A 23,018-nucleotide genomic window follows, 5' to 3' on the forward strand; every position below is an offset into this window, starting at 1 on the left:
ACTAATATGATGGAGGAGTAAGTGGGGAAGTATGAGTCAAAAAAGGAGTGGGGGAAAGAAAAAAAATCATTATTTAAAAAAATTGATTTCTCAGCTACATCAAGAAATTTCAATTGAATTGGACTCTCTCTACGTGGTATGCACTGTTTTCCAGCTGTTTTAATTACAATCTACTGAATTATTAGATATCATAAATTGTAAGAATCCATAACAATGGACAAGACTATGATCCAGCCCAGTAAAAAATATTCTTGGGAAAACTATTGCAAGGAAATACACAAATGTGGGCTCCTACAGAAGCAATGATAAGCAGGAACAAGAGTTAGGTTACCTTCTCCCTTGAGTAAAAAGCTATTCTACTCCAACACACCACTATAAAGCAGTCTCAGTTGTTCACTTGAAATACATCCTCACTCACTGACTCATACTGTTAAATCCTGTTACGCTACCAGTAACGTCCATAGTCATAGAGAGAACCAGTAAATACTTTAGTATTGTCAAATTATAATGATTACACATTTTCATAAGTGATGACACATATCTGTGAGGGCTATCATCACCTCTTGAGTGAGACCCCTTGCATTATGGCTACTTGGCATGGGGCTGCTGGTGACAGGAGCAACAGTGAACCAGTACTTACTAACCATGCACAGGCCGCAGGGCCATGTACTGGGTGCTTGAAAGTTCATGATAAAGATCGGCATCCCTATCTTCTGCGAGTTTCATTAGCAAAAAGCATTTATTATCACAAAGAAGTGGGAATCTCACTATGATCCAAGTCAGGGACCAAACACTAGTTGGCTATTAATTTAATATGGTGGAACAGAAGAATATGAAATACTCTCTCCTAACACACATGGAAGTGTATCAAATAAAAACAGGGAGTATAAAGACTTTAAAATGAACTTTAGAGACAAAAATTGTACATAGTTAAATGTCAGCACTACAAAATTACAGAAAGATTGGAATAGCTTAGGCTGAAAATTTTTTTTGGTTATATTTGAAAAAAGATGTTCATAGTCCTCTAACTACTAAAATTTTGAGTGTAATTCATGGCAACACAATGTTTCTTTAGTAAATATGAAAATGGTGCTACAGAATCTTTAGTCAAAAGTTGTACTGAAATTGAAATTGTAATGAAAGGTTTTTAAAGATGCATCTTCTCTATCTTGACCAACGGTGCACATTTGTGACATAATTAGCTGGAGTTGAGGATGCAGTCTGGGCCCACACAGACTGGATCAAAACTAATTGGACTTTGTGGCAAATGAACTCATGACCTAGACCTCATTAGTCATGATCTAACCAACTGAGTTTGCGGGCCATAGAAAATTCATGTTGGCACGAGATGTTTACTTTGAATTATTTCTGCACTTAAATGGGGCATATAATTTTAAAGAGCCAACTTTAGAGATGCTGATTTTCCAAGGTTTTGTGAATGAATGAACTCACCAATCTCACATTTACCTATTATATGGAAGACCCTAATGTCAGTGGTGGGGTAGTTTTAAAAGGCACAAGGCAATATGCAGAATTCAGAACCATAAATAGGAGAGGAAAATGTAAAAAAAAAAAAACTAGAGCACATAATTGTATGGTGATAATTAATGTTTATTGAGTGTTTACAATTTCTCAGAAGCTACACAAAATACTTTTGATAAGCTATCTCCATATTTCATAAATGAAGAAAGTGAAGCAGGCTGTGTATCTTTCACAAAGTCACACACTAGTAATCACTCTCCTCTACCTTGGGTCAATGATAAATGACCGTGATAGATACTACGGAGTTAACTCTCTCAACACGCATGTCAACTATCCTTTTCCCTTGCTGCCATCTACCATATAGACATGAAAGCTACAAACCTGCATTCCTAGATTCCTCTGCAGCTAGCTACTACTTTTTTTTTTTTAAATTAATTATTTTTGGCTGCGTTGGGTCTTTGTTGCTGCGCGCAGGCTTTCTCTATCTGCGGTGAGCGGGGGCTACTCTTCGTTGCGGTGCGTGGGCTTCTTATTGCTGTGGCTTTTCTTGTTGTGGAGCATGGGCTCTAGGTGCTCGGGCTTCAGTAGTTGCAGCACGTGGGCTCAGTAGTTGTGGTGCACAGGCTTAGTTGCTCTGTGGCATGTGGGATCTTCCCGGACCAGGGCTCAAACCTGTGTCCCCTGCATTGGCAGGCGGATTCTTAACCACTGCACCACCACAGAAGTCCCCTAACTACTACTTTGTTACACAGTTATGGCCAATGAGATATAAGCAAAATGGAGCTGGGAGTTTCTGGGAAAGCCTGTGTGTGTGTGTACACATATATATATATGTACGTATATAGCATATGTAACATATCCTCTTCTTCCACCTTCCCTCTTCTTGCTGTCTGGAATACAGATGTGATGGCTGTAACCAAAGCAAATTTACTACCGTACCAGCAAATCTTGGCCCTGATATCCTTGAGCTGCTAAACTAATGTCAGCCACAGACTAAGAGGAAGTACAATTGTGGATGTTTCTACAGGCTCATTTCCTGTCATCTTTGGTTAGCTTAGCACTAAGCTGGCTCAGCTGGTCTAAGTTAATCCTAATGGAAGAACAGGCTGATGGAACTAAGCTTCAGAGGCCCCCACTCCTCCCTAGATAAGAAAGCCATTTTTTTTCTACTACATAACCAGTTAATGTCTACTGCCCTGATCTCTAGAAATATGTAGCACTCTGTGAGGCCAGAGATCTTCTACTGGAGCAATTTCCATGGTGCAATCCAGTCTAACTAGAGGGATGTGATTTATGCCAGCTTGTAAGATTTTCTCCATTAAGGTTTATTTTATATTTGCACCACATGGTGCCAGTTATTTGCACAATATGCTACCTCTGGATTTCTTATTACCTGACAAAAATCAAAGTCCTAATTTGTTTAAACCTCTTTTTGTCAGATTTTCTTGGTTTCTTAGCTGACAGAATGCTGTAATAAATGTAAGATAAAATGTTATGGAATGGCAGAATGATAACTTAGCCCTCCAGCGGGGTCTGGTAAGGCTTTACCTAGGATGTCTTTGAACTAGGAGAACACACTAGGTAGGAAATGGTACCTGCTTGAACAAAGGTAGAGTATATAATGACTTTACTCTGAGGTAGTTGTGACAGATCTACCACAGGCAAGGATGAAACGACAATACAATTCAGTGACCTCTAGCAGTGTCTAGAAACCCATTTATTTTCCCTGATAGCATAAAGGACCAAGTGGCAGGCATCCCTATTTTTTTTCGGGATAAACGCCAACAGGAGTTTGGATTTATGGTAGAGATTCCAAAAGCAGGCTCCAGGATGCCCTGGCCTTACACAACAAAGAGGTAAAAAATATTCAGTATGTCTAAAATATGTAAAGTATTATAGATTCACTAGAGTAACAGAAATGTATTGACCCTTTATTATGTGTCAATCACCTAAATAAATGTAAATAAAATAACAAAATGACAACAGTTCCCATTCAGGGAGAGTTCTTCTTAGTATGCTAAATATAAATAAACATTCATAGCACCATGTGGAAGTGGAAGTCTGGGTATAGTGCTGTCTTTACCGTACAGGGGACAAATAAGTTAACTGCAGAGGAGAGCCAGGGTCCACGTCTCAAGAGAGGGGGTGATGTGTTAGTCTATAAAGATATCGCTATACTGGGGGTAGCAGTTTTGGAAGGAAAGAGAAAAGGCACAGAATGATACTCCAGCAGAGAAAACAAACCACATGTCCAAAAATACAGAGGTGTGAAAGGAGAGTACTTGGGGAAACATGCACAAAGTTGGTTGTTCCTAGAACAGGTGGAAGATGAAGCTAGAGAGGTAGGAAGGGGGAGAATGCCAAGGTGGAGAGTTCCACTTTATTTTATAGGTAATGGAGGTTTAAAGGCAGTGGTGATTTAGGCAGATTCTGTGACCAAAAGCAATGAGAAAAGAGAGACAGTCAAGATCAATGAAGAGTTTTCAGTTTTGTATCATCTACTATATACCAGGCCCTGTGCTAGTTGCTTTACATACATAGCCTTAAATCCTCACAACAATCCAGAAAGAGTAAGGCAATTACCCTCCCACTTCCCAGGAAAGAGTAATAAAAGCTCAGAATAGTTAAGTACTTTGACCATGATTATACAACTAATAGATAGTTAAACCAGGATTTTAAGTTGTTTAGTTATAATAATAGGTAACAATAAATGCATTTTCTACATACCATACACTCTTCTGGTGTTAGACTTATTGCAGTGGAACAAAAACAAAAACAACAACAAAAACTGGACAAAAATCCCTGCCCTCGTGGTTGGTGTCATGGGAATCTATGAAATCACCCAAGGTGCAGTAAGAATAAAGAAAGCAGAGGTTATCAACCTAGGGCACACAGAAGAGTCAATGAGAGAATTTGAATTCATTTTAGAACTTAGAGATCCAACAGATTGCAAACAAAAACCTGTGGTAAATGAAAACAAACCTGGTGACTTATAATAGTTATTAGTCCCTTTATTTATAATAACATCCTGAATCTTAACCCAAAGTGTCTGAAAAACTCAAATGAAATAAATGTACAAAATTGACATTACTGTTGATGCAAAGGAGATGGGTTGGGAGTTTTAGGGGGAGGAGAAGTTCAGACAGGAAAATAAGATTTATTGAGTATCAGGCACTTTTACGTAAAGTAAGTACCTCATTTAATAAATGCAAAAAACCCTCCTAATATAGTAGTTTTATATTAGTTTACAGAAAACACATACACAAAAATTCACCTTATTGGTAAAAACAAAAAGCATAGGTTTTAGAAGGTATTATTATAATATGGAAATCACCAACAAGGGATATGTTTTTCTCAACCTAGTGAAAACCATTAAAGGGCATAGCAATGTTAATAATTTAAAATATTCTATTAAGGTTAAGTGAGAGGAAAATGACCATATATTCTTAGTGAACATACATCAGTTTAAGCTCAAACATCAGTTTAAGTTAATAACCCTACTCTAGTAAAAAATTACTGTGAAAACAAGGAAACAATTTGGGACGAGTGGAAGGTGTCAGAAAGTACCTTACTTTTCTCTAACCGAGGGAGCGGGAGAATGAATACAACTCCCATACATAAACTTACATTGCTCCATTGGTATAGACAGTGTCGCTTCCTTCCACGTACTGCACCTGAGCTGGATAGACATGCTGTACCTGCTGCACAGTCTGTACCTGCTGCACCTGGAAAGCAAATATTAGGACTTTGGTGAGGGGTAGATACAATAGAATGAATATACAGCATTAGATTTCCTCAAAGATTTCTCTAGGGTGTTGATAAACATGAGAATGTTTTATGATGAAAACTGTTAGGTTCATGCTAATTTCAAGATAAGTGCATGTTGGGTCCAAATCAACTGTAGCATTTATGCAAATAAATTCTGTAACATTCTTGCAGGTATATATGTATATACACACTTCAAGTGTTTAGGGTGAAATTCTGAAAGCTCCGCACTTATTTTGATGATTTATGAAATTCTCTTCACCTGGCTTGTGAATGCTACATTTATTTTTTAATTAAGAAATTCACAATGGAAAAGTTCAAACACTTATACATAGAAAAAATACTATAATAAACCCCATGTAATCATCATCCAAGATAAATAACTGTCACCAGACCTTCCCCTTTAGTCCCTCACAGGATTATTTAAAAGTAAGTACAGAACTTGCATCATTTCACTGGTAATATTTCACTTTTTTCCTAAGAGAAAAGAGCTACTTTTAACATGAACACAATACTAACATCAGAAATAAAACATAAACAATTCCTTAATATCATATAAACCCCAGTGATTGTTCAAATTTCTCTAATTATTCCAATGTCTTCTTAGAGTTGGCTTGTTCAAATCAGATCCAAACAAGGTCTACATGTTACATCTGGTTGATATTTCCTATCTTTCTCTTTTAATCTCTAACAGTTTCCCATCCTTTTTATATCTTGACTATTAGTTATTGAAAAAACTGGATCATTTATCTAGTAGAATTTCTAGAATGCTAAATTTGGCTGATAGCATCCCTGAGATGTCATTTAATAAATTCCTCTATCTTCGTATTTCCTATAAATGGGTAGTTAGATCAAGGACCTTGAATAGATTCAATTTTTAAAAAGCTGTGTACTTCTTATTGCATCATATAGGTTGCCATAGAACAGCTGGTTGTCTCTCATTCTGCAATATTATTTGATCAGGGGGTTCAGGTGTTGTCAGCTGGATACATTGATTATAATGTTTCCTAGCTATGTTTTACCTGAGGATATCACTAGTCATTGATGATCATTTTCTCGAGGGATTATTTCAGTTAATAAGAGACTGCAATCTTATGGTAATCTGATTCTGTTATTCCCTCTTCATTTATTAGTAGAATTCTATAAAGGAATTCCTCTTATTAGTATTTGCTTACTCTGAAATAAGGTTTGTACAGGAAGAATAGGATAAATGCATGATTCATTATTTACCAGTACTCAGAATAATGATTTTTTTCCCCTAGCTCCCTCCCCAAGGTGACCAATGTGGCTTTTAGTTTGATTTTGCTTGTATCCTTATGATTTTTAACTTTTGAACATACTGTATTCGATTTTTTTTTAACACAGCAGTCTTTTTTTCCCCTAAAATTGTCCCATCTTTGACAAATGATAGACCCTTCAAACTGTATCCTGTGTCTTTTGACATGACTACAGTAATCTTTCTCTAACTCCCATGCTTTCTGTTATAAGATGGACCAGACCTACCTCTTGTATTTCCTGTCCTAGATCTGAAATCAACTATTTCTTAAAAAATCACTGGGTCTTATTATTTAGGAGTAATATAAATATGTAAAAACTGTTTGGGAAAGCAATTTACCATCAGGCAAACTATTTGACATCTTTGTGATTTCTTCTACAGAAGTATTCACCATCTGAAGAGTTGCTGTACAATATTATTTTTAAAAATACAGTTTATAAGAGCAAGAAGTTAGAAGGAAAAGCCTTAATGACTGTGAAAAGCAGAGTAATTAAATAAATATAGGAAACCATTCTGTAGAATATATGGTTGATGTTAAAAGAATAAAGTAAGACTGATACATACTTTAATAGCAAGATCTCTAAAACATATTCTAAGTGAAAAAGTATGTTGCTGAAAAATACCTACAGTGTAATTTGATTTATGTATATATCTGCATACATGGGCACATGTGCATACAAATGTACTTAAATATATAAAGGAAAATAGAAGGATGCACACCAAACTTCTAAAAATGGTTACTTTGCTGAGCGACATTAAATGAGATGGAAGAGGGCTTCCCTGGTGGTGCAGTGGTTAAGAATCCGCCTGCCAATGCAGGGGACACGGGTCAATCCCTGGTCTGGGAAGGTCCCACATGCCGCAGAGCAACTAAGCCCGTGTGCCACAACTACTGAGCCTGCGTGCCTGGAGCCCGTGCTCCGCAACAAGAGAAGCCACCGCAATGAGAAGCCCGCGCACCACAACGAAGAGTAGTCCCTGCTCTCTGCGGCTAGAGAAATCCCTCCCACAGCAATGAAGACCCAACACAGCCAAAAATAAACACAAATAAATAAATAAATTTATTAAAAAAAAATGAGATGGAAGAGATGATGTGACTAACATCCTTTATGAATTCATATCTTGTATCTATTATATCAAATATATATCTCGATATACGGAAGGACTTCCACTTCTGGCCATGATGGAGTAATACTACTGGAAACGCCCTCCCCCCCACTAAACAAGTAGATAAGTAGACAAAATATGTAAAACAATGTTTTCAGTCATTCAACAAAATGTATCGTAAGATTGTGTTCTTTAAAAGAAGGAAAACAAATAATGTGAACCCTATAATGATCTTAGCTTTTGACCTGGATGTAATCAGAGTGCAGAGCAAGAATGGAGAAACGAAGCAGAGCATCATGATCTCACTGAGGTGAGGAGACAGATACTGAATTTGGGAAAGCAGAGTCACCTGAAGTTTGGGGGCAGTATCAGAAAGGAAGTTAAGCAGAGAAATAGATCCAGAAATGTTCACAGAGATCCCCTTGAGTCTGATGTTGAATACAAGCTGCACGTGTGTAGGGGGCAGAGATGCTCAAGTTCTGACCATCCACAGTGACATGACCTTATTGAACACCTAGGGCATTCTGTAGAAACAACAGAAGGGCAGAGTGAGCCTTAGCAGAAGGGCTAAATTAGGTCTAGAATAAAGACTACTTTAGGTCCGTCCTAACAAATCTGAAAGAAAAGCCTTGATAATATCCACAAGTAACTGCCTATACAGAACTACATTTAACACTTTTAAAGGAAGACATCAAAATCCAGACATTTAAAACCATAAGAACCATAATGTCCAGCATTCTAAAAAAATTATTAGACACATGAAGAAGCAGAAAAATGTGATATATAACCAGGAAGAAAATCAATCAATAGAAACAAATCTAGAAATGGAAGACATGAAGTGGCAGACAGAGACATTAAAACAGCTGTTCTAAATAGACTTAAGATTTAAAGGAAAACACAAACATGATGAGAAAAAAAGAAGCTATAACGAACCAAGTCAAATTTGTAGAGTTGAAAAATACAGTATCTGAAATGAAAAATTTGCTGAATGGAATTTAGAGCAGATTACATAATGCAGAAGAAAAGTCAAGTTGAAAACCTAGCAGTAAAAACTATCTGAAGAACAGAGAAAAAAAAGGAAATAATGAAGAATAGAGAACCAATGAACTATGGAACAATATCAAGTAGTATAAAACAGTATAACTATAGTCCCAGAAGAAGAGGAAGAACAGAAAATATATTTGAAGAAAGAGTGGTAGAAACATCCAAATTTTATTAAAACTATAAACACTGTAAGAAGCTTAACATATGCCAATGTATAGAAAAAGAAAACCACACCAAAGTGCATCATAATTAGAGTGCTAAAAACCCATATTAAGGAGAAAAATTTTTAAGCAAGACAGAAAACAGACTCATTATGTACAAGGCAACAGGTATTTAGCATGATTGAAAACTTCCCAGTCAAAAATAATGCAAGCCTAAGACAATCAAACAACATATTTAAAACAGTGAGAGGAAAATTTCAATCAAGAATCCTACAACCAGTGAAATATCTTCAAAAATAAAGAGGAAATCCTTTCTCAGACAAAAACTGAGAGAATTCATCCTGCTCTAGCAGACGTCCAGTGAAGGCAGCCACAAAGGAAGCTCTTTGGACCGAAGAAAAATAATACCAGATGGAAAACTGGACCTATACAAAGAAATGAGGAGCACTAGAAATGGTAACTTCGTAGGTAAAGCGTTTTTTGTTTGTTTTCTCATCTTTTAATTTCTATAAAAGATAATTGCCTATGTAAAGCAAAAATAACAATATGTGTATAACAGGGTTTATTTACCACATATGTAGAAATGAAATGTATGTATGACAAAAATAGCACAAAAGAGGGGAGAGGGAAATGAAAGCACACTTTTGTAATATTCTTATATGTTAAGTAGTGTAGTATTACTTGAACACACGCTGTGATCAATTAAAGATATAAACACCATATTAAAAAATAGGATAGTCAATAGAGGAGATAAAATGCAATACTAGAAAACACTCAGTATATCCAATAGAAGGCAGAAATAGAGGAAATAAAAGAAGAACAAATGGAACAAACAGAAAATAACAAGAAGCTAGAATTAAATGCAACCATATCTATAATTATACTCAATTTAAATCTTGACTGTCATAATGGGTAAAAATGTAAACTCTAACTATATACTCTCCACCAGAACACATTTTAAATATACAAAGACAGGTTAAAAATAAAAGGATATAAAAAGACAGGCTTTTGCAAACACCAATCACAAGAAAGACTGGTTATATTAATATCAGTCAAAGTAGACTTCAAGATAACCGATATTACCAAAGAGGGAAATTTCATCAAGAAAATTATCAAGAATAAATAATATATCTTATATGTCTTTGCATCTAAGAACAGTTTCAAAATACATGAAGCAAAGACTGAAAGAATCAAATGTCCTTAATTGGTTTCCTTCATGGGGGCCAATATGGTGTGGTGGCATATTCAGTCGATTTGGAAATAGGAGAACCGATTTTAAGTCTTTATGCTGACAATTGCTGTTTATATATTGGGATAGTCAATTCACTTCTTTAAGTAATAATTTCTTTGTGTGTAAAATAAAAATTGTATCTACTCTATCATAAAGAATTTTTGTTAGAATCCAAAACTATTAAACATAAATACAAAGCATGGCATAGGCATATATGATAATTATAATACATCTTGAATAATGAGAGACATTCTTAAATACTTCAAAATATGAATCTTGTCTTCTACATCTGTGTAATTTTCATCTTTATATCCCACTTGGCTTCAGCAATAAATATGCACAATAAACGTTCATCAAGGGTTCCTTCAAATCATGAGATTCTGTAATTAAAGTAGAAATGAAACTCAGAAAGTGTCAAGAATCTTGGAAAAGAATTCTGGATAGATGCTGGCTAACTCATCTAGGACATCAATATATAAATACGTCTCTTGATTACACTGAGACTTTACAGTACAGCATAAAAATAGGGCATAATTCTTTGCATTATCTACCAAGTTAAGGAACTGATGAAGTAAATAGAAGACCTATTTACTTAAATAGAAACTAGAAAAACACTAAAAATACTGAACTATAGCATATTTTGGAGGTAACACAATTTTCATTATTATCCAGTAAGTATGGTTTGTTGACTAATCATTAGAAACTGGGCCAAAGAGGCCTTTGAAAGAATTTAGTGATGAGAGATGGAATTGCCTGTAGTTTGAGAAAGTATTCTTTCAAGGGTATAATGATAGTGAAGGAAGTAAAAGAGGGGTAAAAAAGAAAAAGAAAGGAGAAAGGAAAAATAACTACCTTATGTATACATGTCTCATTTCACCAATGAAAAGTTAAGGTCCTTCAAAGTGTTTTATTTCGTTTTTAGTTGAGGGTTATTTGATTTTCTTTCCTTTGTGGGGGGGAGGGGACAGTGGGGCTCTATTATTAGTAAACGTGCATTGGAGAGCCACAGAAATGCTCCTTTCTACCTCAAATTAAAATTATTCGGATCCAGGAAGAGAGCTATGTATACAGAATAACTTTATTGAGACTTACAAATCCAGTCACAGGATGGAAGTGCACATGTAGAGCATTTTTTTATATTGTGATATATTCTCAAAGACCCAACACAGTGTAAACACACTATATTTATCGCTCAATATTAAATAATGCCCTGCACCTAGCAAAGGAAATGCCCAGTGAATATTTGTGAAGTTTATAGTATCTTCTAAATGTGGATGTGTATTCATTAAAAAGCAAAAACAAAAACAAAAATGAAGGCATGCTTATTATTCCAAAGTGAACTGATGTGATTACTTTTAATGCCCTTTAATGTATCATTAAAGACCAAAGGTAAAAATTTAAAAGGAAGTTGCATGCTATTTTCTCTTTCCTAAAATAATTAACTGTGGTTCAAATTTGTTCAGATATTATTCTATACTGTCCTTATGTTAAATATTAATTTCTATTCAAATATTTACTAAATAGTTATCTTTGAAAAGTTTATTTTTTATTTTATTTGCCATACTGCAGTGCAGGAACTGCTGGGGTTAGCAATGCTGAAAGATATGGGGAAACTAGCGTCCTGTAGGCATGTCATTACTATTCCCAATAACTGTATTTTCCATCCATCTTTGTGAAATCTATAAACTGTCACATTTTACTGCTTACCCTATCCAAGTCCTCAGGGGAAAGGAAGGAGATGATTAAATAAACTCTATAGGAAATTAATTTTCTCTTAATTTCATTGTCTTTCCCAGGATAAATTCTCAAAAGTGTTTCCTAAGAGAATGAACAAATATTTTTCACCACTTGAATTTTAATAAACAACAAAGTGGTGAAAATATGAACTGAAAAGAGACGGACAAAGGTGGAATTAACAGAAATAATCAACAACTTCTACAATTAACTGTTCATTTAATAAAAATGACCTTGGGCTAATTTCTAAAAGGCTACCTAGTACATAACAGAATGTTGGTGGTAATGAAGTCAAACCATAACAACATTCTGTACAAGAAATTTATCCATTCTCTGTCATATGAAGGAAAAAAAAATCCCCCAGTATAAATATATGCAACAATGTATTTACATTCATACACTAGATGAATTAAGCAACTTAACACTGTCTTACTAATACATATTTAAATGGAAGCACCTCTTATTCCTATTCAAATGTAGTATTACAAATGCATTTGCTTATTTTTGTGAATTTTTATAATTCTTATTATTTATAAAAAGAAGTGAATACCAAAACAAACTACGTACCACAGGAAAATGTGCTAGTTCAACAGAATCAGTTAGATTTTCAGGACAAATTTATACAATATGTTGTTTTGGATGTGCTTCAAGAAAAATAAAATGAATCACACTTCAAAACAGAAATCCTTTTCAATAGTAAATGAAATCATTTATAATTGTTAAGCTTATTAGTCAGCTAAGAACAATACTAATCTCTTTGTAAAAATGTCTTTATTATGTCAAGATCTTCATTGCCTTTCTTGTATAAAAGCATTCCTTACACACGTGGTTGGCACAAAACATTTCAAACCTTAGTACTGAGAACTGTCAAAAACTGCATTAAGATGACTTTAATAGACCCACAAGAGACATGAAAGAGCTCTTAGCAGATTAAAAACATGGGATATTAGAACAGCTATGTTAGAGGCTGCTATGGGACTGACCAAAAGTGAAGCAGAAGGAAAAGGATCTACACTGGAGCAGCTATTAATAAAAGGGCAGGGGGGAAGTAAGACATCCAGAGTAGCAGCAGAGAGTTAATTAGAAAAGCCACCTTGTGAGAAAAGAGAAGGAACGGAACTAATTCAATATTTCTGGACCAGTAAAACCGTAGGGAATTGAAGGGATTGAGGAAAGATAAGTCAAAAAGTTCAATGAGTACAGTGTGAGTACTCGTTGCTAGAAGAAAAGATGCAACAAAAGAAAAGAGCATAAGGGGAAAACTAATTTCCTTTACAGGCACGGTTATGGGAACAGAAATCAAAAACCTAAAGCCATTTTTTTAGTCTTGGTTAAAAGTAAAGTAAATTATACATTACAATACTGTTTAATAAATCTTGCCAACAAAGAATCCTACAAATATTTTGAATGCTGAAAGTTATTTGCAGGTACCGGATGTTTATACATTATGATCACAAGATCACAGTGAACAAAGAGCATGGTTAAGTGACAGGACAGGTTAGAAAAAAATGTTACTTAAAGTCTCTCCTTGTGTTTGCTAAGAAAGAACAAGATGTTTCCCTAGATCTTTAATGTTAATTTACAAAGTTCTTCCTGGGATATGCAGTGATAACTACAAAATTCCTGTTTAATCTTCTAAGACTGGTAGCCCTCCACTTCAAAGAATGTGATGAATGTCAACTGTTGGAAAACAGGGTATTGTTCATTGAAATGACAGAGTTCATTTTATGTAAAAAAGGAATTTGTTCATTTACATTGTAAATTCACTCACTGTCCCTGTGTTAGTTAACTCTCTCACTTATAAACTATGTAGCTCTCCCATTTTTTTTTTTCCAGAAACACTCAGATTTTTGGATATACTTTTCTCATAGTAGACTTTATGTAAATAAATGATGCTTCTAGCACATTCAAATCCAACAAATATCACAAAGTCTGCTTCTTCAACAGGGCTAGAGGTAAACATGAAAGGTATAGGAATTATTTACTAAAACTATGTGATTGCTATAGGCAACTAGAAGTTATTATGAAAGTGTAAACATTACTGCTACACTTGGACTTCAAGTAGAGTCATATGAAGGCTAATAATGCAGTGATTAAGGTCCTGGCTCATTCTCTTGCACTTCTGACCATATGAAAACAAGGGAATCAATTGGGAGTGTATTAGTTCAATAAATCATCCCTACCTGCCTACCATCTATCTCCCAAAAAATACCTGATTAACATCAAAGAGCAGGAGCTACCTGGAAAAGGTGAAGCAAGTTTCCAAAGGCAAGAGGGGAAGTGTTTTTGGTAGCAGGGATGTGACTCAGAATAGATTTAGTTTATAAGGATTTCTCAATGACAAATTTGATAGATATTACATAAAATATATATAAAGCCATTTTTGTGAGTCAAAAAGAACAAAGTTACAACTACTTCCTACAAGTGAGGAACATTTTTTGTCATGATTACAACACTGTCTTAAACATTATTCCCCTTGGGGTCCAGCAGGACAGACCAATACTAAGATTCTACTAAACTAAGTAATAATTTCTGGGGGAAGAAATTTACTAAACAACACTCTGGTGACCAGAAAGAGCAAATGAGCTCGGTATACCAATCTTGCTGCAGTATTAGGACAAGTCTTTAGAATAGGAGGCTTCTCTAGTCTCTCTAGTAATAAATCAAACTATAGAAACTTAGAATACCAATAAATGTAAGCAGCACATCAGAAGATCTAGCTATGCATAAAATACATTTTGCAACTCTAGACTGACCATCAGAGTATGCACTTTAAATGTCTTCCCTGGTGAGAAGGCATAAATGCAGATTCATACGTGCTCCCAGTGTCTATGGTAATGAAACATATTTGCAAGAGAGATGCCGACTCCCTTGGGGTGGAGTACACGGAACTAAGAGAATGAATTATTAAACTTATGTGTTGGTAGTCAAAGCACTGTAACTTAAAATAACAGAATTCCTTAGTTATATACGATTGTTAAACTAGTACTAAAACTATTATTAATAGTGATATACAATATTATTTCATTTGTTCCTCACAAAAATTCTGAGATGAATTAAAGATGGTAGGCATTTTTGCTCCCATTTTATAAACAGTGACATAAGTACAAAGACATAGTGACAACCCAAAGACATGGTAAGTGACAGGTAGCAATGATTCTAGGTATTCTGAATCCAATCCTAGAGTTCCTTCTACAATACCAGTGTTTCCCCAAATGTGGGATTAATGACATTGGTGATACATAGGCAAGACAGTAAATAACTATGAACCATATCCTAAGAATTTGTTCCATTTTCAATTATTTTTAAAGCATTCTGATATGTCAAGGAGAAGGTCTCAGTCTTTACCACCTCTGAGGCTAACAATCTCACTTTTTAAAGGAAAGTAGGCCCCAGTGTTGGGTGTTGTCAAGCAAAAGCAGTTAGCCAAATCATGTAATATTATTTCATTTTTACTGTATTTAATTTTATGTTTATCTTCCATTTATGTCAAGGGATACTAGTTTTTCATTTCTGGTAGAAATATAAGGTTCTCCTTATTAAATGAATTCATTTAAGTAATTTTACAGAAAACTAGTAAGTAAAAAATAACTATAAAGTGGACTTTGGAAAAAGCAAAATCGTTAAGCAATCTGCAAAGGACTGAAAATTAAGAATACTATACTACATATCATATGCTATAAATCATACCCTAATAATGAGAGTCTCACCAAAAGACTTTCCACTTTAGAAAACTTATTTCATACATGAATTAAAACAACTAGTTTCTTCGTTGTATCAACTTATTAGTTACCTAAACTCCTAAAGAAAATGAGTAGTAGCCGTAATACTACCATAGCAAGGGTCAAGTTAATTTTGAAGCAAACTTGGCAATATCACCTACTTTTTAGCAATATTTTATTTTACTTATCCTAATATTTTCATAATAAAATTTATACATAAATACAGTTGCATAAGATTCAAACAAAAAGAAATAATCACAGTAAAATGTGATTGCCTCCTGCTTTATGCTCACACTCATTCCAGCTATTCCTGTTCCTGGACATAATGACTAACCAACCTGATTAACCAACCGTAGGACAGCATGCAGTCCTCCAACGTCCTACCAATAAATTCACCTTCATGTGCATTTTTGTCTCTGTACTAGCCAGGAGCAGAAGAGTTAGCACTAACTGCAACAACAGACAGCCCCCAAATCTCAGTGCTTTAACTCCTAAGTTACTCATCTAACGGAGGGTACACAGGAGGTCCTGATCCACATGGTCACTTTAGAGACTCTGATTAACAAGGCTCTACCATTTTGTAGCTGTGTCATCCTGATATAGCCTTAGAGGAGCTAAAGATTGTAGAGGTGGCATCATAGCTCCTAAATGCCTTGACTCATAAATAATACACTCACAAACTACTATCCAGAATATGCCACAGGGCCCAACCTAAATATAAGGGAAAATACACAGCTGAACATTTTATGTATCTGATAAAATACCTTTTTGTTCAATAGTACATATATGAACCAGGTGACAGATAATGTGTTTTCCTGCTACTTACTTTTCTTCACTTAACAATACATCTTGGAGACACATCTTGTGTGTCTGTGTGTACATGCATGTACAACTATTTTTATTGGTTTCATAGTATGCTATAGTATAGATAAAACTTACTTAACCATTCCACTATTTATGAATATTCAGGCTACTTTTTTTCTATTATAAAAAAAGTGCTATAAAGAAGGAATACATCTAGTTTTTAATCAAACATTCTATAGAGTTGATCCTCTCCATATGTTTACTGGCCATTGGTTTCTCATGTTGTGTGAATAGCCTGTTCATATCCTATGTCCATTTATCTATTGCATTGCTTGTCTTCCCTTAATGATTTACAGGATCTTGTTAAACATGATGAAATTTTTACTCCAATGTATTTAATATATATTTTTCCTTTAAGTCTGTTTATGGTGTTTATTAACTATTACTTGGCCAAATACATCAACGCCTTTCCTATAAGCCTTGTGATGCTTTATATTCTACGTAAGATGATCTTCCCCTTTTTAAGATTATGAAAAAATATTCTCCTGATTTTGTTTCTATTGGTTTTGCAGTTTTAAAACTGATTAGTTCTACAATCTATTTTGGGTATTAAGATAAAGGTATACCTTTATTTTTTTCTAAACAGATAACCAATTTTTCTCAACACCATTTACTGCATTATCTTTTTTTTAATTTGAAAGGGTATATTTATCCTGAACTAAGTTCTCATTTATACATAGATCTGTTTATTTACTCCTGGTCTGTTACCATTCAGTTTTTATTACTATAGCTTTGTAGTATTTTATAAGATTGGTAGAACAAGTCCTTCACAGCTCTTCTTTTCTATATTCTCTTCCATGAACTTTAGAATTAGCTTTTCAACTTTTAAGAAAACCCTGTTTGATGTTTTGATTGGATTATATTGAAATTATGCATTTGTTTGGGAGAGAAATGAATTCTGTATAACACTGAGTCTGCCCATCCAGACTGCCCAAACACAGTAATCTCACCATATATCCTTTGCAGCAAAAATCTCATTTTAAAATTTAGGCCTCCTTAATGGCCTTTCATATGTGAGTTATATGCTTCCCCCTAGCTCACTGGTTATGAGTGACCTATTATGAAGACTGATGCTATTTTTTGAAGTGATATCGTAGGCAGAATTCTAAAAATCTCTTAGATTCCAAACCTGCATCCCTGTAACCTACGAAAGCGATGAGAAATCTCTTCCGTGATTGTGTTACATGGCACAATTGAGCTTAAAATTGGGACTGACCCAGCCTCATAAGCCTTTCAAATTAGAGTGCTTCTCTGGCTGGTGGCAGAAGAGGAGGTGAAAGAGTTAAAGCAGAGAACGCTTCAACATGCACGTTTGCAGAAGGAGAGGCCATGTGAGAAGTGAGATGGGCAGCCTCTAGGAGCAGAGAGCACACCCCAGCTGACAGCCAGCAAGAAAACAGAAACCTCAGTCCTCTAGAACTGAAAGGAAGGAAATGAATTCTCCCCAACAACCTGAAAGAGCTTGAAAGTGAATTCTTCCCCAGGACCACTACATAAAAGCCCAGTGTGACAGACACCTTAACTTCAGTCTTCTCAGACCTAGAACAGAGAACCCAGTTGAGTCCACTCAGACTTCTGATTTATAGAAATTATGAGATAATAAATGGTGTTGTTTTAAGCCACTAAATTTGTTGTAATTTGTTACACAGCAATAGGAAACTAATCCAGATAGACTCCAAAGCAATTGTTATTACCACTTTCCCCCTCCATGGGTTTTCAGGATTCCCAGGGAAAAGAAAATACACTCAGAACCACTTCCCCCTTCCTCACCTGTATTCGCATTAATAGTCCCTAATTAAGACATATATGCCAACCAAAATCTTTAATTTCCTGCTAAATTTTAAGACTTTGGGGAAATAAAAGGCTAATTCTTCCTGTAAAAGTTTGAATATTTAAGGTACACAGTAAGTCAAAAAGAAAAATATCAAAGGACAAATAAGAACCTCAAAAGTCATTGGGTAAATCACCTAATGAAAATTAGGAGAATACTGTTATCAAACCTTAGAATCCAAAATCTATTTCACAAGAGGCCAGGATATATACAATAACCAAGTTTCTTTCAGTAATTATCTATAGTGACTACAATGTTTAAAGGCGAATACAATATTTTAGTAAAATAGTAATTAATCAACACTGTCAATCCACTGGTATAAATTATTGCACTATTTACCTTTGCCTTTAAGTGAAAATGCAATTTATTACATAGTAGGTTAAATTTCTAAAACTCTTCATACTCTTAAGAAATACTGAATTATTCATACTCTGAAATCAGCTTAGAGAATTTTTTTTAATAGATATTTATTGGAGTATAATTGCTTCACAATACTGTGTTAGTTTCTGTTGTACACCAAAGTGAATCAGCCATATGCATACATGCCTCCATATCCCCTCCCTCTGGAGTCTCCCTCCCACCCTCCCTATCCGACCCCTGTAGGTCATCACAGAGCACTGAGCTGATCTCCCTGTGCTATGCTTAGAGAATTTTGAACTGGTGTATGGCTGAATTATATAATTTTTCAGAAGATATGTTGAAAGAAAATTATAATGGTACTCAATGACAAGACTGACAATAAAATAAGCTTCACTTATTCTGTCTGCATGCTTCTATACTATTTCAATCCTTTTTAACAAAACGTGTTGCATATAGTTCTTGGGTAAAATTTTTAAAACAAAGGAATAAATAAAAAAAGAAAAAAGTTTAGTGAATATGAAAGATCACAATTTTATTTTTGATGGAATTGAGAGAAACATTAAGTTTTAGAATCTGAAAACAAATTAGAGGGAAGTAAAAATAGAGTAGAAAGAATTTAAAGAAAATACTATAACATGGAATAATGGTTAGCTACTTGTTAGAACTATTAAAACAATGTTATGAGAGTTAATTAAAAAGAAAACTCATCCATTGTCTAAAATAAATTTTAAAGTTGTTTCTTAGTCAAAAATGATTTTTAAAATTATTGACTTCTCCAGTACTGCTCTCCTCAAAATGCCAATTTCTATGAAATACAAATAAGAGAATTGTAGTGACAGACTAAGGAACCATTATCCTTCTCGAAATTTTAACATATGGTCTTATCAGGACGATGGACAGGGATCTTATTTCCTTAATTGATTTTCTTTGATGTCTCCATGGTTTTTCACTCAGTAAACAAAAGGTATTACTGATCTAACCACCAAGTTGTCCCTGCATGTTGGTAGCACATATTGCAGTCAATTTAACAGTTGTTGGGAAAGCACATCTAAACTCTACTTACCATTTGCCTGATGATTTGCATGCAACCTCACAAGGGAGAATGATACCTTTGAGCTAATGCTTTGCCCAATCCTAAGCACTGTAGTTGATAATTTAAATTTCATATTTTGCCATCCATTTACATCTTAGTACAAGTAACTTCCCTGCAAAAACAAGTCTAGTTCTGATGTAGAGGAGAGAGAGAGAATTGTGTTTTGTATGTAAGCCCCATGAAGGCAGGAACAGTACCTGTTTCTTCTTTATCCTCTATCACAATGCCTGGAACATAGTACACCCTCAATGAGGATTTGATGAAGGAGAGGAGGCAAGCACAAACTGAAATTCAACAAATAGCTCTGAGTTGCCAATGAACAACAAGAAAAAAAAAAACCACACAGGCAAATGGTACATTAGGGGAGAAAAACAGCAAAAAGAAGAAGGTGATAACGAAGGGAGTAAGAAAGTTCAGTTCTCATACTATTCCTAAATAAATACATTTTATTTTTCTTTCTTTTTTTTTTTTTATTTATTTATTTTTGGCTGTGTTGGGTCTTCGTTTCTGTGCGAGGGCTTTCTCCAGTTGTGGCGAGCGGGGGCCACTCTTCATCGCGGTGCGCGGGCCTCTCACTGTGGCGGCCTCTCGTTGCGGAGCACAGGCTCCAGACGCGCAGGCTCAGTAGTTGTGGCTCACGGGCTTAGTTGCTCCGCGGCATGTGGGATCTTCCCGGACCAGGGCTCGAACCCGTGTCCCCTGCATCGGCAGGCAGACTCTCAACCACTGCGCCACCAGGGAAGCCCTTATTTTTCTTTACTTCATGACTTTCTCATTTAATAGCTCCACCCATATGCTACTTTAAAGAATAAAATCCATTGGAATGGTAGGAAAAAACATTCTACCATGAAAGGCTGCTTCCAAAGAAGTAAAAAGATGGGGCCTTGTAAGCACTGACAACATATTACATTAGATAACTATTTAGGTGAAGAATACTTTTACATTAGCAAAAGTAAAAATGTTTTGAAGCCAAAGATAAATGACTAAAGATATGGGTCAAAAAAATGGTTGATGACTAATCTGGTGCTGAATCAATGACCAATTAGGTCTACAGACAAATTTTATTTTTTTTAATTTTAAATAAATTTAAAAAATTTTTATACATGGCCACTTAGGGCACTTGAAATAGTCAAAAACATTTTAAATGATCTCCAGAAAGTTATCAAATGAGTACATGTAAACTATATATAGGGTTCAATTCCATATTAATCCAAATTGTAAAATATTTATAAAGTCAAAAAGTACGAGTATTAAAAATTACTCTTAAAAATTATACTACATATTTTTCCATTACTGGTAAGTGGTCTGTTCATATTTTCTCTTTCTTCCTGGTTCAGTCTTAGAAGGTTGTATGTTTCGAGAAATCTGTCCATTTCTTCTAGGTTGCCCAATTTATAGGCATATAATTGTTAGTGGTAGTTTCTTATGATCCTTCATATTTATGTGGTATCAGTTGTAACTTGTCCTTCTTCACTTCCGATTTTATTGACTTGGGCTCTCTCTTTTTTTCTTTTTTTTTTTTTTCAACATTTTTATTGGAGTATAATTGCTTTACAATGGTGTGTTAGTTTCTGCTTTATAACAAAGTGAATCAGCTATACATATTCATATATCCCCATACCTCCTCCCTCTTGCGTCTCCCTCCCACCCTCCCTATCCCACCCCTCCGGGTGCTCACAAAGCACCGAGCTGAACTCCCTGTGCTATGTGGCTGCTTCCCACTAGCTATCTATTTTACATTTGGTAGTGTATATATGTCAATGCCACTCTCTCACTTTGTCCCAGCTCACCCTTCCTCCTCCCCGTGTCCTCAAGTCCATTCTCTGTGTCTGCATCTTTATTCCTGTCCTGCTCCTAGGTTCTTCAAACCATTTTTTTTTTTAAAGATTCCATATATATGTGTTAGCATACGGTATTTGTTTTTCTCTTTCTGACTTACTTCACTCTGTATGACAGACTCTAGATCCATCCACCTCACTAAAAATAACTCAATTTCGTTTCTTTTTATGGCTGAGGAATATTCCATTGTATATATGTGCCAGATCTTCTTTATCCATTCATCTGTCAATGGACACTTAGGTTGCTTCCATGTCCTGGCTATTGTAAATAGTGCTGCAATGAACATTGTGGTACATGACTCTTTTTGAATTATGGTTTTCTCAGGGTATATGCCCAGTAGTGGGATTGCTGGGTCGTATGGTAGTTCTATTTTCAGTTTTTTGAGGAATCTCCATACTGTTCTCCATAGTGGCTGTATCAATTTACATTCCCACCAACAGTGCAAGAGAGATCCCTTTTCTCCACACGCTCTCCAGCATTTATCGCTTGTAGATTTTTTGATGATGGCCATTCTGATTGGTGTGAGGTGATACCTCACTGTAGTTTTGATTTGCATTTCTCTAATGATGAGTGATGTTGAGCATCCTTTCATGTGTTTGTTGGCAATCTGTATATCTTCTTTGGAGAAATGTCTATTTAGGTCTTCTGCCCATTTTTGGATTGGGTTGTTTGTTTTTTTGATATTGAGCTGCTTGTATATTTTGGAGATTAATCCTTTGTCAGTTGCTTTGTTTGCAAATATTTTCTCCCATTCTGAGGGTTGTCTTTTGGTCTTGTTTATGGTTTCCTTTGCTGTGCAAAAGTTTTTAAGTTTCATTAGGTCCCATTTGTTTATTTTTGTTTTTAATTCCATTTCTCCAGGAGGTGGGTCAAAAAGGATCTTGCTGTGATTTATGTAATAGAGTGTTCCGCCTATGTCTTCTTCTAAGAGTTTGATAGTGTCTGGTCTTACATTTAGGTCTTTAATCCATTTTGAGTTTATTTTTGTATATGGTATTAGGGAGTGTTCTAATTTCATTCTTTAACATGTAGCTGTCCAGTTTTCCCAGTACCACTTGTTGAAGAGACTATCTTTTCTGCATTGTATACTCTTGCCTCCTTTATCAAAGATAAGGTGACCATATGTGCATGGATTTATCTCTGGGCTTTCTATTCTGTTCCATTGATCTATATTTCTGTTTTTGTGCCAGTACCATACTGTCTTGATTACTGTAGCCTTGTAGTATAGTCTGAAGTCCGGGAGCCTGATTCCTCCAGCTCTGTTTTTCTTTCTCAAGATTGCTTTGGCTATTCAGGGTCTTTTATGTTTCCATACAAATTGTGAAATTTTTTATTCTAGTTCTGTGAAAACTGCCTTTGGTAGTTTGATAGGGATTGCATTGAATCTGTAGATTGCTTTGGGTAGTAGAGTCATTTTCACAATATTGATTCTTCCAATCCAAGAACATGGTATATCTCTCCATCTGTTTGTATCATCTTTAATTTCTTTCATCAGTGTCTTATAGTTTT

General features: G+C 35.1%; 1 protein-coding gene across 6 annotated transcripts in view; it reads right to left on the reverse strand.

Annotated features, from left to right (window-relative positions):
• Window positions 1-23,018, reverse strand: part of RFX3 (regulatory factor X3) — a 289,898-nt gene that overhangs the window by 108,506 nt on the left and 158,374 nt on the right. For all 6 annotated transcript variants that reach the window (XM_061201235.1, XM_061201234.1, XM_061201231.1 and 3 more), the window contains one exon: window positions 5,110-5,207. In XM_061201235.1, the coding sequence (XP_061057218.1) occupies window positions 5,110-5,207 (98 nt within the window). The remainder of the gene's footprint in view (window positions 1-5,109; window positions 5,208-23,018) is intronic.

Source organism: Eubalaena glacialis, chromosome 9 (assembly GCF_028564815.1).
Source record: "Eubalaena glacialis isolate mEubGla1 chromosome 9, mEubGla1.1.hap2.+ XY, whole genome shotgun sequence".
Classification (NCBI taxonomy): Eukaryota; Metazoa; Chordata; class Mammalia; order Artiodactyla; family Balaenidae; genus Eubalaena; species Eubalaena glacialis.